The following is a 17,055-nucleotide window of genomic DNA, read 5'->3' on the forward strand; positions in this document are numbered from 1 at the left end:
TTAGGGGAGGCCAGTGTTCAGTAATTTCGTGGTGACTTTTCTCCATCCATTGAACGATTTTCTTGACAGTTGTGGTCGCCATGTTTTTTTATGTAAGTCGATAGGGCGAGGCACATTATATAGAACAGATGGCCTTAGGGCCGAAGTGTTCTCAAGTGGCGACTGCATACGAGAAAACACAGCTTGGTCAGATTACCCATATGTTGGACCGAAGACTGGGGGAAGGTCTTCTGCTGAAGTGAAGGTGATCCTACTCAAACTGGCTAACCTTAAGACCTAGAACACTTGTAATTATAAACAAAATAATCCAAACCTGGTGATGTAGATGTTTCTGGAAGAATGTTGTGGATAATGAGAGCCAATTGGGTCGCGAAGTGCACAGCAGTCGCCGCCGATTGGTTGGCAGCTTGTTCCAGGCTTGTACCTGCAATGACGCAATGCAGTTTCCATTTGAGATTACGATATTAATGCCCTTGACTTTTTATGATATAGTTGATGCGATTTCTATTGTTTCCTATACCTCTGCAATGAGTCTTGTATTGAAGTAACTAGGGGCCGCGTAACGTATTTGTATTGTTCATTTTTCATCACACTTGCTCGTAAATATTATGATTGCATCGTGGCTAACTTGACTATAATGCCCCAAAATAAAACCTTCGGGCCTTTTTTCTTTCTATTACAGCAATGGTCTATAAGGAGTTTTTTTTTAATTTGTAGCACGACGTACTTCCTTACATAATAGGTCAGGTTCAAGTAAGGTTACTTAAGTTCAAAATTAAAACTTTAGCTTAAAATGTTATCTAAACAGAAATTTAATTGCAATTCAGCCATATACTACTTAAATACTTATTATTAAGATTTGTATTATTTTAATTATTTTTTGTAAAAATTGAACAAATTTTTCTATAATCTTTTTGTTTTTGCTTTTTACAACATTTTATTTGGAGTTGTATTATCTATGAAAAGCTGGCCATCTGTTGATAAAAAAAAATTCTCGCCATTTGCAAAATCCATGATTGTTGTGTTGTGAACTATATTTATTCATACAAGAAAAAAACATTGTAATTATTTCCTCGCAAATGTGATGAAAAAGCATTGTATGTATCCGGGCGGTAAAAAAATACAAAACTCGAGTTATTGAAGCCTTCTAATGGGCTCTCGTTTGTAATTTCTTATTTGGCGACCTTAATGCAGTACGTACCATTGTTATTTTTTTTTAGAAGCATCATTTTAGGACAATTTATAAACAATCCCAGTGTGTCTCAGCGAGAAAGACTTAAGGAAGTTAACATTTTTACACTGGAGCTACAATTATTTGTGCACGGTAGCTATGGAGAGACGATGCAAACTCACTTTTTTCTGTATTTCCCGCACTGCGCTTTCGTGGCTGTTGCTTTTTCTGGACGAACGTCCCATGTTTGCGCGTATTTTCATGAGCATGGTAAATATGAAGCTTGCTGGCAAACAGAACAGAAGCACCACCAGCTCACGGTGGTCTTCGAGCCATTTTATCAAGCGTGATTTTATGGCTTTCGGGAGCATGGCTGCAAAAAAGAGGCATAATATAATATAACAACAGCATTAACCACTTATAGTAGTTGCATCCATGTCGTGTCCAGCACGAATGCAGAAAGGGGTGCAACTCGATACGGCATTTATAATTCGTCGGGTCTTTTCTACCCAAGATGCTGCAAGAGGTCATTGAAATAAAAAAGAAATCCTAATTTGAACAGGGATGGTGGTACCACCACCTTAATATCCAGTATGTATGATTTTGGGAGAGTACAACGCTTAGTTTTAAAAGTGGTGAAGTCCTTCGTGTGAGTCAGATATAATTCTTAAAGCAGCCTCAGTAGTGTATAAAAGAACAATAAAATCGAGTGAATACGAAACATCCCTAAAACGTCGCATTTACGACCTTCTATACCCGGGAGTTAAAACCAGTTTCGCCCGAAGACTCCCATTTCACAACACTTCCACTTTATAACACTATTTGCCGTAAGCTTCCTGAAGTTAAGAAACTGACTACACGACAATTTAAACAAAAAATTGAACTATGGTTGTTAGATATTGATTATCAACAAACTGGGGACTTAATATTAAATAATTAAAGACACTATCGCATAACACACAGACACCTCCACACATAACCACACACGTTCTTATAAATTATGTGGTTTTCCATTTTGGATCTCGCGATACAAGTCTAGAGATTAGTGCGGGGTTCGCTGGTTCATTCATAACACTTTTTTATTATTAAAAAAATAAACATAAATAAATAAACTTTAAACAGAATTTTTTTAAATTCTACTGATAAAAAATCCGAACCAGACATAAGACTCATTATGGCTTATTTTATTTCTAAATTCTTTTCATTTAACAAATTTAATTCAGTAATAGAAGAATTATCATAATTGTTAAAATAAAATATTTGCAAATCGTTTGTAGCGTAAATTGGAAGGTTCTTTGGTAAATAAAAAATAAGGTATTTAAATAGTAACTTTGGGAACTATAGTTCACAACAGGGTGATTTGTATTAATATTAGACATAAGTGGTTGATGACTTTACCATCTAAGTCAGCCTTGAGCATGGTACCTGTAAAGGGCCCGAAACGCGTTTTGAATAAGAAAAAATAGTTCCCCTTTCTAAAATAGATCCTCAAAATAATTAGAAGCATTTATTTCGGCCAACAAAAGACCATATTGACGACCTCCACAGTCAAGTGGTTTGCAGACCGGTTTTCATGGTGTCGTCTCTCTCTTCTCTCTGTTTCTGAGGTCCCGGGTTCGATAACACAAGTGCTTTAGTTACTTACTTCGGGATCGGAGTAATGCATGTGATGTTGTCTAATATTTATTTAATAATATTTATATTAATTAGTGTGAATTCATTGTGGAAGCGAAACACTTCGTGCGAATTCTGGGAATGTCCAAAACATGGGGAGGAACCCCAGTCCACGTCTAGTCCCCGGATGATGGAAAGGGGAAGGCGGAATCAAATCTTGCAATTCCATCGCACACTCTCCGTTATATATTTACCGTTTAAACCATTAACCAACCAAATAAATGGTTTAAATATATCCTGTAGAATACCGATAAGCAGGCTCTCTACTAAATCGGGGATCTCTACTAAATCCGAGTAACCTATAAGCCTCTGGGCACGCTAGTCGATTGATTTGAATGCCCAAGTAGAGGTTACCCACCATAAGCAATGTTTAACATGTCCAAGAAATGGATCGTTAACACTGTCGGCTACTATGGCCAGTAGGCCGTTGACGCTAGCGTGTATATGCAGAGGTCTGTGGCCTACGAATTACTTGGAAGTTTAATTACATTCTCAACCGTTACTATATTCTTAAATATTTGTTTCAATATTCGACATTTAAAAGTAACGTAATCCAAAGAGTGAATTGTAAATCACGAACAACACTTTATTAATACACTGGTCTGTGGTGATAAATATGATTGTGACACGTTTTGATAACTCGATAAAAGATTAACGCATAATGCTAGGGCCATTAATGATTCATGTTGGCAATATAAATTTAATAATATTTGTATTAAATATTACTTCATCAATTCATCATCATCGTCGCCAACCGATTATGTGTTCTACTGGCGTACGCCTCCTCTAAGAAGGACAATGTTCTGTAGAACTGTTTGTCATGATGCCAACAGCAACATTTTATCACCGCACTGCTCGCTACCGGCAGGGAGTCCATCCTCACACTCTGGAACCGAGTCGATCTCGTACTGTACGGTTCCAGAGGAGCTTTCTCCCACGTACAATTAGGTTGTGCAATAAACTCCCTGTCGGGGTTTTCCCGCAGGAATACAGCATTGAGTCCTTCAAAAGGGGTTTGAGAAGAGTCCTAAAGGGTTGGCAACGCGCTCGTGATGACCCTGGTGTTGCAGGCGTTCATAGGCGACGATAACCGCTTTCCATCAGGCGGGCCGTATGCTTGTTTGCTGCCTACATAATATAAAACAAAGAAGGGCTCTTAAAACCGTGATTCACCATTTCAGGCCTTATGCGGCTTGAAAATTTCACTCGTTTTCCAGAGTTGTGGTTCTTTTTTGACGTGTAGGTTTCATCACGATGTTTTCCTTCAAATGTACGCTACTTAGAAAGTCATAGGTACATGCCACCACAGGGATTCGAACTTCGATCTCTCAATAGCGAAGCAACCGTTTCCTCTCAGGGCTACACCGCTCTTATTAATAAATGTTATTTACATTTTTCATTACGTGTTGTTTATTTAACAGGGTATCGGTACAACAAAATTTTGATTTTCCATCAATGGAATAACAAAAGTTTAATAGTTTCTTATAATAGACACAGGCATTAACATTAGTTTAATAATTTCTTATAATAGACACAGGCATTAACATTAGTTTGATAATTTCTTATAATAGACACAGGCATTAACATTAGTTTAATAATTTGTTATAATAGACACAGGCATTAACATTAGTTTGATAATTTCTTATAATAGACACAGGCATTAACATTAGTTTAATAATTTCTTATAATAGACACAGGCATTACCTACGAACTAAATATTTCACAACTAATAAGACATGGAACTATGGCTGGTTAGGTAAATCTATAAAACTTAACGTGTATTTTTTTATAAAGTTTCGTACTCTACAGTTATCAAAGTGAGTATGTATGTCAGATGTCAAATACACATTTGAAGTTGACGAATTTGTAAAAAATCCATATTAGAAAGGCGGGGTGTGTACGCAAAACAGAAACAATTAGCACGTGGTACACCAGCAAAAAAATTTGAGAACCTTTGGTTTACACTAATGCAATTCAATTATTATTAAAAATTTTAAATTTTTAAACAGTGATTTCTGAATGATTGCTTCAAACACGTCTACGAATTGTAAATGAAAATTTTATTTTATTTTTGTTTATAACATCTACTCTCTGCAGCAACCTATAGACGTCCCACTGCAGGGCATGGGTCTCAGGGTACTCTCAGAAATTATAAATATTTTTATAGTTTATAATACAAATACCTGTCGACACTTGTACACTCTCACTGAACTACTGAGTCTAAAAAAAACTACGACATGTGATAATTTACCAGAACACTATCGGATTGTTATCATTGTTAAATAATTTAACGATAATTTGTTGTGGTAGATAATATACATAATTATCAACTCATCCGCGTCGATGAATATTCCTTGACATGTCGATTCTTAGAATCAAATTAACAGAAGGTCGCTGCATCGAGTGCTTCGCAAAAACGATTGCCAAAAAGCTATGTACCCTTTTAAGGGTCAGGCGGTAGTACCAGAACACTGTACTGTAGTGAATAAGTAAAAAAATGTTCCTACACTGTTATACTGCCAAGTTTTCTATACGTGCAGCCTTTGAACCGACTATAGGCATAATCAAACTAAGTATCTTTATTTCGTAGGTAATCAAATTACACTTGAAATCGTTACATTGAAACAAAAACCACTAGTCCTTAGCAGATAAATTTCACCTAGAAATTTTATATCATTACAGACATTCAATAGCCGGAAGTACACTATGCATTCGTATTATCTATGTATTCATTGATTTCATAATAAGCTTTTTTAATTATATTTTTAACAAGAGCTTGAAACGTTTTTTTCTGATAAATTTTGTACAATTTCTGAAATTTTATTATAAAACCTATGCAGTGCCCTACAAGTTTCGAGTTAACTTAATAAGGTCTGAGCATAGTCGCAAGTTTATTTTTGTTTCTAATAACAATGATGATGAGAGTTAGAGTGATGAAGAAGAAGATTGAGAATGATGATGAATTTTACGCCATTATGCGCGAAAACTCGGCCTCACTGCTCGAAGATGTGTGCTCCAACCCAATACTCGAAACCATTGCCAGGAAAATTCATTCTGTTTTGTATGCACCAACTTTCGCCCCGCGTCTGAAGCAAGGTCTATGAGCGACTTTATGTTAATTTTATGGTTCTATGATAATAATATCGTTATCGAGTTTAGGTTTTCGCGATTATTATACAGGATATTTCCTATGTGTAATAATCGCGAAAACCTGAACTCGACTATTTTTTCGGATCTAAATCGCTTATATTTGTTTTTTCAAACAAACCCAAAGTTTCAGGCCATTTGCAAGTCCCATGGTCACGGGTAACTGAGACGTCCTCAACCAGTTATGTCTAATATTCTTTCACGCTTTTCTTTTCACTTCTTTGGCACGTTATTAATTAAATACCTTATTTTTAAAATTTTCTAAAGAATATTCCAATTTACGCTACGTATTATGTTTTACAAATAATTTTATTTTAACAATATGAATTATTTATTAATCAAATTTTATTATTCATTATTATGGTAGCTAGAATAAATTAAAATATATCAATTAGTGCTGCAGTGTTATGTCTGCTTGGGTTTTTCATCAGAATATTATTGCTAGTAACAAATGTGGACTTCCCTGTTGTCTGAAAATAAAAACACACATGATACACTAGTCAATTCCGTTTAGCGCGCTCGAAGCGTACATACAATCGTCCGACCCGATATCGCGAGGACCACCAGTCCCTAAGTGACATAATTAATCGTTTTGAATGTAGATAACTCTTCTCGCCATCCATTTTTATGACCAAATATGGTAATAACTGAACGACATCCGGTAACTTCCGTCTTAAGCGTGATCGAGATAGGTTTTTTATGTAGCACTACAGAATCTCCGGCAGTTTCTGTTTAAAGTATTTACTTTTAGATCGTAGTTGCTGCGATTGTCTCTGTGCTCCGTTAAATACCCATAATGCTCTACCGATTTATTTTATTTAGCCTGGTTAAAAATTGTTATTATTGTTATTAGCTTTTACATTTTTATCAAGCATAAGTTCGGTCTTGTAGTAAGTACTGCTGTCATATCTGTGACGGCTCTGTCCGACACCAGTTTGTTGCCTTGGACTCGGTGGAGCGACAAGCAAAGGAATTGGCAACGATTCTCTTGTAGAGAGGAAGCTTCTAAGCCTTGATCACCGCAGAAAAGTAGCTTGCTTGTCGGTTTTCCATCGGATACAGTTACGAGGTGTACGCAGGAATTTTACAATTATTATTACTAGATAATCCGGAGCGCTCTACCCTTGTGTCAATGACTTACCACTCGTTAGCAAGAAGTAGAAAGAGTCCGTCCAGGGAAGTACTGCCACCTTACCTATTTCTGCCGCCAAGCAGTAATGTGAGCATTACTGCGTTCCAGTTTTGAAGGGTTTGAGCGCTGCGCTGGTGAAATTACGGACATATGGTTTTCAACTTATCTCTCAGGGTGACACTGCAACTGCTATGGATAGGCGTATCGCTTATCTCTTGGTATCATAAAAGAAAAGTGTTTTGCTTCCTCCTTCCTAATGCATACAGTAAAGGAATGTTACCGGTATCTGTGTTTCCCGAAAGCTATATTTTATTGCTAATTATGGCTACAAAGAGTAGACTATACCGATTTCTTTCTTCTGTCCAATAATCGCTGTGCCCATTTCAAGAAGATTGAGAAAACAACGACCTATTCAGGTTTCGTAAAAACAGTTCAATAATACTTGCGTGTTTTGATTTAATGACTGAAATCACTAACGTAATAGAGATAATGTGGACATTGATAAAGCTATCTGTAAAACGTATTACGAAGCCCTAAGCCCTGAACATGTACAATGTAAATGCTAATGTGAACAAAACTATTGTGGTGTTCCTCAAGGAAGTAGACTGGGACCCTTAGGCTGCTATCAAACGGACTGCATGCAGTCGTCATTCGCTTAGGACAGGAGCTTACTGTAAAGGTTGATATCGAAATGGAAGCACAGTGTTACTCTAATTACTGTTACTCCATGCCGGTGACGTAATCCAGTCAAAAAAGAAAGTCAAGAACGAAAATATGCCTCGTGGATAGATAAATTATAATTACGTTGCTGTCCAGAAGACGATAAAGGTGACTGGACCTGAAATTGAGATAAAAACAAATCCACAACTATTTCAGAATGTCGGTTGTCGCTTTTGGTAAATTAAACGGTACTTTAAAAGAATCTGTGTTTAACATAGACACTATCATACGGAAGAGTGTTGATTATTGTATCACTGATTGCGGCGTAATTGAAAATAAATACGTAATTGCGCTATATGAATTCATCCATTATTGTTATATTGGGAAACAGAAGATAATTTATTTATTTATTTGGACACAACATCGGCATACACAGTGAAACTTACGTTGTTTTGCCATAGAACTTTTTATATTGTATGTTGTGCCATCATAGGCGTATATGCAGCAATTAATTTAGATTTTAAATAAAAATAAAAATAATAGAACATATAGGGGGAAAAAGACAAAACTTGACCGTGTGTGTTGTCCAAAAATAAATAAATAATTATTATTCTTATCGAGTTCTTAGGTTTTCGCGATTGTTACACGTAGGAAATGAAACTATTTTTCCGGATTTAAATGGCGTATATTTGTTTTTTCAACATGCCCACGCTAGCTAACTGGCTTGAAACTTCAAGATATAAAGCAAGTCCTACATGCGAATAAGTTGAAGATTCCACGCCAATGCCACAGGCCCCGTGTGAAACCACAAACAATCAAGCGAAGACCTGCCATCTTACCTTACGTGAGAGGTGTTACAGACAAGATCGGAAGAGTCCTCAGGCGCGCATCTATCAAGACCTATTTCAAGCCCCTGAGGAAGATTTCTCAGTTCCTGAGACCCGTGAAATGTAACATCCCCTTACAGGATGCAGGAGTTTACAAGCTTGACTGTGAGTGCGGTCTCTCTCATATTGGACAAACAAAGCGAAGTATTTGTACCCGCGTCAAAGAACATATAGCTGATGTCAAACACCGTCGCGTAAACAAGTCTGCAGTCGGCGAGCATGTCATGGATAAACCTGCACATTCAATGAAGTTTGACAAACCCCAGGTCCTTGCAAAAAAAAAAAAGTCGAAGTCCGTTATCTACCCAGGATGCTGCGAGAGGCCATTGAAATTAAAAAAAACATCCTAATTTCAACGGGGAAGATTTCTCCGTACCACCAGTTTGGGATCCAGTATTTTCTCTAATGAAAAATCCCAAACAGACATAAGACTGCAGTAATAATTAATATGTTTTAGTTTATTCTAATTTCTATTAATAATTAATAATAAATTGAACTTAATAAAAATTCATTTAATAAAATAATTTGTAAAACTTAATGTAACGTAAATTGGAAAGTTTTCTTTGTAAAATTAAAAATAAGGTATTTAATTAATAACTATTGTAACTATAGTGAAAAAATAGGGTGGTTTGCATCAATATTAGACATAGCTGGTTGAAGACTGTACCACCTCAGTCAACCGTGACCATGGGACATGTAAAGGGCCCGAAACGTCGGTTTGTTTGAAAAAACAAATATTCGCGATTTAAATCCGAGAAAATAGTTTCATTTCCTATAATTATTATTCTTATAAAAAGAAAAAATTACCGTCTAAATGATTAGCAGAAAACTTTTAAAATACTACCAAAGCAGTTGTTAAGATGAAAATTATATATTTAATATGCTAATTGCTGCTTTCGATTCTCGGATTATATATTATAAATTACACAACAAATTGTACACAGTCGAAGTCTCGACTGCACTCAGTTGAAGCCGAGACTACAAGGAATTGAACATGGTAACTGCATAAATGCAGTCTGTCTGATAGCAGCCTTTCTGTTTTTAGCTCTACGTAAACAATTAACCAAGTCCGATAAACCGTGGATTTTTATATTATACCAAGTGACGGGACGAACACGTCGTACTTCTGGTGGAAAGCAACGCACCTATCCATAGGAATTGCTTTTGTATTAGGCCCGTCGTCCATTTATTTGAATGGATACATGGGTCTTGTCAACTTAAGTCTCGGAGTGACCGGTACAGTGGCAGTGCCTATCAGATCGTTGCAGTAGTGATTATTTATATACCGTAACAAATTTATGAAAAAGAAACTTGTAGGTTTTTGTTGTACTATCTCTGACACTTTTTATATCTATATTTGGCAGTAAGCTCAAACGTGAAAGCGTTCTCCCCGATGATCTCCGTTTTCTCTTGTCACCGCACAAAGCTGCCACTATACATTTCTATTTTTATACGGAAATAAAATCTGATCAATTATTAAAAGTAATAAATAATAATATAAATAAATAAAATTGTTTATTCAGTAACATAATGTACAGAGAAAACTAAAGACTACTTATGCTATTTAATGTAAAAATAACACATGTACCTGAACTAGGAAATTACTGTATTTCAGGTAAAAAGTACTACTAATTATAAACGTGGATACTATAATAATAATAACGTAAATCTCGCACTAGGGAAACTATGTATCGCGACTGCCATGGATACGCACATAGACACCCAAACTCCCGAGAAAGTACATGTAGGCCATTCAAATATGTCTCCTGGCCCGGGGATCGAACCCGGGGCTTCTGCGTGGCGGACCAGCATGGTAACCGTTCGGCCACAGAGGCAGTTAAAGTCATGAAACAAAAGTTATAGTTTATGATATTAGTGGTATAGTCCTCGCAGGACTTTAAGCATCTATAGAGTCAGCGTGGATAATAATATTGAAAGATTGAATTCAGATCTAGAATCTAGAAGGTTTTTAATAATGAGGGCTTGTATAAAAAAATGTTAAATAAGTGGAGTAAAAGATGTTTAGCAGGATCGTCTAAAGTGGCTTTAAGTAATCTCCGCCTACTCTAATAAGATTCCAAAGACGTGAATAATTTATGTATGTAATTTCACAAAAAAAGCAATTAATTTGATTACCTGGGATTGTGATTTATCAAGCTGAGACGAGTGATAAACAGCGCTGGCTTGCAAATGTCGCGACGAATCACCGGCCGGCGCGGCGTAAGTCCGGCTTGCGAATTATCAAAATCAGAGCTGGCGATAATATCTTTTATACCGTGCTATCTATTGGCGAACACGTTGTATACAAATGATAATAAGGTGGACATTGTACCTTTATGTGGGTGTTATAGAAACTTATTAAGAGATAAACCCAGGAGATAGCCAAGCATGGCGATTTTTGCAAATATATTTTTTTGATACTTACTTTGTTTACTAGAAAACTTTTTACCACAAAATGTTCAACACTTCAACCAAAACTATTCCTAAAATGTTATAAACATTACAGAATACAGTCTTTAAAAAACGATTTAAACTTTCCCTTTGTATAACCATAGAGATAAAACCTCAAAACAGTTTATTAGTAAACTGTTTTGAGCTACACCAAGCGTAGATAAACGGGCTCTGTAAATGTGCGAAGTAAATAAGACATCTTGGAAGCAAAACCTAATATAACATTATCATGAATATTTGATGTTCATTGCGTGCTTTCGAAAGTGATTATTCACTAAATGCCTTAGAAAAGAAGCAATGTATAGAAAGGTTAATGTTTTTATCGTTGTCTATTAACTGTAGGTGTTTTATGATATACATATTAACCTTGAGCAGAGTTATAGTAGCGATAGACCGGTCTGTGACATAATAAAGTAATATGATATTTGATTATCAGACTGGACGGCTACGAGTCGTGTGTTGTGACGTTTTACTTTGTTTATCCATAAAATACCTTGACTTGAAGCTATAATTATTTATTTGGATAATGCTACTTAGACACACGCACGTACACCACTAAGAATACAACAGATTAGTGTTGCAACGATTATAAATATTCGGTCTAGCTATTCGGCTTGATTAACGCGTGCACGAAAATTGTCACGAATAATTGCAGCTTATTAGCTTTTTCATGAAATAATTTTGTACATAATCAAACTTTAATTTTCTTGTTTATATTTTAAATTTAAGACATAATGAAAAAAGTAATTGTTTATTTCACTTCAATAATAGCATTTAATTTTATTTTGGTTAGCAAATAATAAGTAATTAGTTGATTTTGTTAGCGTTTATTTAGTCTGTCTAAACTACATAATAAATAGGTACTTTTCATTTGATATGTGTTACCTTTTTTCAATATCTTTTACGCTTTCGCGAATTTACAATGTATGTTCAGCGTTAATAAAAGCTTACAAGATAACTTGTTTTTTTTTCGTATTTGTTCCCACTGTTTTTAGGTAGATATTGGATATTCGGCCAAATAGCAAAAAAAAAACCGAATAGTAACCGAATACTCGTTGCAACTCTACTAATAATTAATAAGATATCACTGTGGCCGTAACAAATTTTGTAATTTCATATTAAAAATATTTAATGATTTGAGCTTTGTTACACAATTAATATAATGTCATATACATATATAGGAGTTCGAAAATGTGAGAATCGTTTTTTTTTTCCCTCCAACAACGGTTCGAAATAGAGTCGACTTAAAATAGTTTTATATTTATTTTATTTAAAATTAATTTCCGAAGAGCAAATATTTATTGAAGCGTAGCCAGCGAAACTTTATTGGCATCCACTGAAATTGCACAATCTTCGAATGGAATTACTACTCGTAGCATAAAAAATAAAATTCTATAGGTAGTGACGCAGCCCAGATTTGGAGTTAATATCTGTGTCTCGAGATAATAATGTTATGTTAAGTCTATGAGAAAAATTATTAAATTGTAAAATGTTGAGCGCGCAAACTTGCAAAACTGTGTGAAAAAGAAAGAAATGACTGCTGCGCTCCGGGAATCGACATTCTGCCTACTTAATAATGAATGAATTTGAAACCTTGGTATTATTCAGACTCCTCATGTTAGAGCTTACAAAAATATTAATTTTCATTTCACATATTTATTGATAGTCTTATTTTATACATTCTTTTTACCATGTATTTATATATGTATTAGTGTATCATCACTTACTTAGTGTTATGTATACGTGTATACTTTTAATATAATAAAATTATTCTTGTAATTATTGAGTATGTAGCATTCAGTTTCATGATTTTTTAGATGTTATTGCCGATCCAGGAGCTTTTCCTTTCAATTATCAAAGGTTAGCTGGAAGAAATCCCTTTATGGGATAAGTCTTTGTACACAATAACGTTTTATTTCTTGTTAAAAATATGTAATTTGTTTTGTTGTACAATAAAGTGTTTACATGCATACATACAATGTTAAAATAATTATAGCAGGAAAATAAAGTTGATTAACGGTTTCTACAGCCCATAAGAAATGTAAAAATAGTACCTAGTCAAGTTTAATTACTTTCCTTTTATTATTTGTTATTTTCAAGTCGTTCAATTTTATAGTTTTCATTGGTGTTAGTTACTAAATAAGTATTATATCATCATCAATTGTCTCGTTATATTGATTCAATTTCTTCAATTCCAGGGCATTGATCACTTTGAGGATATCGGACCTTGCGTGATCATGGCCTCCCCGGGCATGATGCAGTCTGGCCTGTCCAGAGAGCTCTTTGAGTGCTGGTGCACTGACCCCAAGAACGGAGTTATTATTGCAGGTATGTGGTTGTTTTTTTTTAACAAAAATTAATAATAATAATATTATTTATTTAATTCATATACACATTCAGTAAAATAAAAAACAGTAGGTACGTTACATAAAATACTTATTTCTATGATTGTACGTGTTACTTATGTAAAATGTTTAAAACTCCCGAATCCCGAACTAAGCAAAAGCTTGTATTTTGAGATTCAGTGTTCCTCCACTCACCTGCTATCACCAGGTAAATATCCAAATATTAAATTAAATGACCAAGAGGTAAAAATCAACACTATAAAAATGGCAATTGCCATGGTATGTAAGTATAAATACTACGACAATAATACAATTAAAAAAAAACTGCCTACGATGCATGGGTGAAGTGACGGACTATGGCCCTTAGGTAAGAAAGATCTAGGACCAACTGATGAAGATGGTGATTCTAACTGTGACATTGAGCAGCAGAAGGCTTGACTCAAGTAATGTCTACCAGTAGTGATTAAAAGGCGAGTATATACACGAATCAAGAATACCAGAAGGCAGTTAGTTCGTGTAGTAGTAACAATGATAGTTGTAAATTGGCAACACTAGGTTGATTTGGTTGTCTATATAAGAGGTGAGCTATTTTTAGTGTAACTGTATATTGTCTATTGGATTCTTAGGTTTTGCCGATGGCTAAACATTGGAAATGAAACTTTTTAACCGATTTCAAAAAAAGGAGGAGGTTCTCAATTCTGTTTTGTATGTATGTTACGCGATGACTTCGGCCGAAATTAGTGAACCGATTTTGATGATTCTTTTTTTGTTGGAAGGACGTCGGTAGTGGTCCCATTTAAATTTGAAGAAAATATTCCTCCTCCAACGGAAGCAAACTAGGGATTGAATCGATTTCTATAAAACTTGTCAAATGGATGTAATTCCATGTACTTTAGTACTGAGATTATTTTTAACAAACCTGTGTGTGAGTGAGAGTGGAAAGTGAACGTACTTTTCCACCATCGAGGCGAGACGAGACGAGGCGAGGAAAGAATTGAAATCTCGCCGACCTATTTCGACCAAAAATTGCCATTGCGAGCTCGCACTCTTGGTTATGGATAGTAAAGACACAGTATAGTTAGTATAGTCTAGCGATAAACACGCGGCTAAAGTACCATGTCCCGCAAATTCTTATTATTAAATATATTAAAGGAAGAAGAATCAGATGCAGATACTGTAAGAAGAAATAATCATGTTGTGATATAAGCTGTTTGTACCTTCTAAGATAAAATAATATAAATAAATAAAAATTACTTTTTCGAAAATATTTTTTTTATATATAATCTTTTATCCCAGGGCAAATATTGCGAACTAGCAAAATACACATAAAAAAGTTTACAACTGGCGCTGGTATGTTTATATATTACAACTATATTGTGTATACACACACATATATATGTTCGTATTTAGATAAATAGTATGTTAGATTTAAATTGATACATAATCCTAATTGATAAAGCCCTGTCCTCGATACTATTATCCCGCATTCCATCTAAGGGAGAAGGGGGTGACTGAAAACCAGCGCTGCAACTGTCATCAACAGGCGCAGCACCAGCTGAGACACCTCCTTTTGCCTCCTGTTTATTACGTCATTTAATATAAGTTTATTTGTCATTTAAGTTTTATTTATTATCGTTTTTTTTTTGTACAAGTTCAGTTTACATTGGAGGCAATAAAGAGATTTTATTATTATTATTATTATTAGTATATATATTTTTGAAAACGATGCAATGTTTTAAAAATGGTTACATAATTATGATAAAATCACAATCCCAATCGTGTACATTTTAAAGCAAATATAATATAATAGGCATTGTATAAATATTTACGAAAATGATATGGATACATGTATGCCACCAGGACTATATATTTTTCATTGACTGTAGTTTGTTTATTTTTGTCTGAAATAAAAGTATACCTTTTTTAAAATGGTGTCGTGATTACAAATTTTTGAAAACATCGTACGAGACATCGTGTATCGTGTTTCCGTTTCAGAGTTAATAAAGAGTCTATGAAGGCAGCATACGGTTCAATGTTACATCAACAAATGTTTCAAATCTCGTCTCGCGCATCCTCGTCAATGCCGACCATTTTCACCCAAGATGCGTTAGGAGAGAATTGATATTTTGCCATACAAGTTTTAAAAATCGTCTCGCCTTGTCTTGTTTCGTCTCGCCTCGCCGGTGCAAATACACCCTGAGACCTGTAAATAACCCGAAACGTTGATTTCTTTAAAAAAAAACGCTATTTAGGTCCGAAAAAAATGTCTTTTGTCTATTGTCAAAAACCGTTACAGAGCTGCACTCCTTTAATAATAATACATTATGACAATCCTTCCCACCGGTGCCCAGGCTACTGCGTTGAAGGCACCCTGGCGAAAACAATCCTCTCCGAACCAGAGGAAATAACGTCAATGTCGGGACAGAAGCTGCCGCTCAAGATGTCTGTTGATTATATCTCGTTCTCTGCGCATACGGATTACCAGCAGACTTCCGAGTTCATCAACATCTTGAAGCCACCGCACGTTGTGAGTCCAACTCGTGATTTTGATTTCTCATGCTTAATTTAACAACTATTTTCTGAACGATGAACTGTTTCTTTGTAGCGCAAAATATAGACTAAAGGCTTTGGCGATGGTCACTCATACAAGTTATAGAAGTGACAGCAACTTCCAATAATGTGTTAAATATTTTGCTTTGATGGAATAAAATATGGTAATTAGTAACCTATAAGTAAATTAGTAGCAGTAGAGCTCTTTGTGAAAGAGTCCGTCCAGGGAAGTACTTATTTATTTCTCCGCCAACCAGTGATATGAGCATTACTGCGTTCCTGTTTTGAAGGGTAAGGGTGCTGGTGAAATTACAGGCACATGGGACTTGTCAACTTATGTCTCAGGGTGACGGGCGCAGTGGCAATGCCCCTAAGAACTTTGCGATTTAAAGCTCTAAGTGGCACTGCAGCTGGTATGGATAAAAGTATCGCTTGCCACCAGGCGCACGACTTGTTCGTCCCGTCGCTTAGTAATATAAAAAAAAAATCAGTATGTTTGAGTGGCCAATGAGAATGTTTGAGAAATATAAACGTTTTATCACGTCTCGACATTAAATTGTTTTCAAGAGAGTGTAATGCATATTTTTTAAATAGCTACAAAAGAAATGTAGGCCGTTTAGGGTGAGAAGGTACGCGGTGGGAAGGTGTTGACGCGCAGCCGGCCGGTTTCAGGTGCTGGTGCACGGCGAGCAGAACGAGATGTCGCGGCTGAAGGCGGCGCTGCAGCGCGAGCACCGCGGCCGCCTGGCCGTGCACACGCCGCGGAACACGCAGCAGCTGGCGCTCACCTTCCGCGGGGACAAGACCGCTAAGGTCTGCCTTCCCTCACTCGCACGCAAGTCGACACTCGCGAAATTACTGTGGTTCCACCGCGCCCCGGTCAAGCGTTGCGGCCGGCATATTGAATGAATGAACGAATGAAATATTTTTTATTGCATATTCAATTTAATCACAACACTGGATATTAATTCAAGCATAATTATAACTTTTTTCTATATACATTGTGCTGCTTTATATATTATTATCTTTGATATTTCG

At 35.7% G+C, this 17,055-nt stretch overlaps 2 protein-coding genes across 3 annotated transcripts in view; one reads left to right on the plus strand and one right to left on the minus strand.

The window, feature by feature from the left end:
* Positions 1 to 11,289, minus strand: part of LOC113230782 (delta(24)-sterol reductase-like) — a 13,215-nt gene extending 1,926 nt beyond the window's left edge. Inside the window, exons 1-3 of one of the 2 annotated variants that reach the window (XM_026464871.1) lie at positions 11,097 to 11,289; positions 1,354 to 1,544; positions 314 to 424 (exon numbers count right to left, since the gene is read on the minus strand). In XM_026464871.1, coding sequence (XP_026320656.1) covers positions 314 to 424; positions 1,354 to 1,542 — 300 coding nt within the window. In that variant the 5' untranslated portion in view covers positions 1,543 to 1,544; positions 11,097 to 11,289. Of the gene's footprint in view, positions 1 to 313; positions 425 to 1,353; positions 1,545 to 10,807; positions 10,994 to 11,096 lie in introns of those variants that run through there. The other variant, XM_026464870.1, reaches the window with a different exon arrangement.
* The window catches only part of LOC113230781 (cleavage and polyadenylation specificity factor 73), a 30,298-nt gene that overhangs the window by 7,315 nt on the left and 5,928 nt on the right, over positions 1 to 17,055 (plus strand). Inside the window, exons 9-11 of the mRNA XM_026464869.1 lie at positions 13,321 to 13,450; positions 15,819 to 15,994; positions 16,690 to 16,830. Of these exons, the coding sequence (XP_026320654.1) occupies positions 13,321 to 13,450; positions 15,819 to 15,994; positions 16,690 to 16,830 (447 nt within the window). The remainder of the gene's footprint in view (positions 1 to 13,320; positions 13,451 to 15,818; positions 15,995 to 16,689; positions 16,831 to 17,055) is intronic.

The sequence above is a fragment of the Hyposmocoma kahamanoa genome, unplaced genomic scaffold, assembly GCF_003589595.1.
Source record: "Hyposmocoma kahamanoa isolate Upper Pololo Valley unplaced genomic scaffold, ASM358959v1 64, whole genome shotgun sequence".
Taxonomy (NCBI): domain Eukaryota; kingdom Metazoa; phylum Arthropoda; class Insecta; order Lepidoptera; family Cosmopterigidae; genus Hyposmocoma; species Hyposmocoma kahamanoa.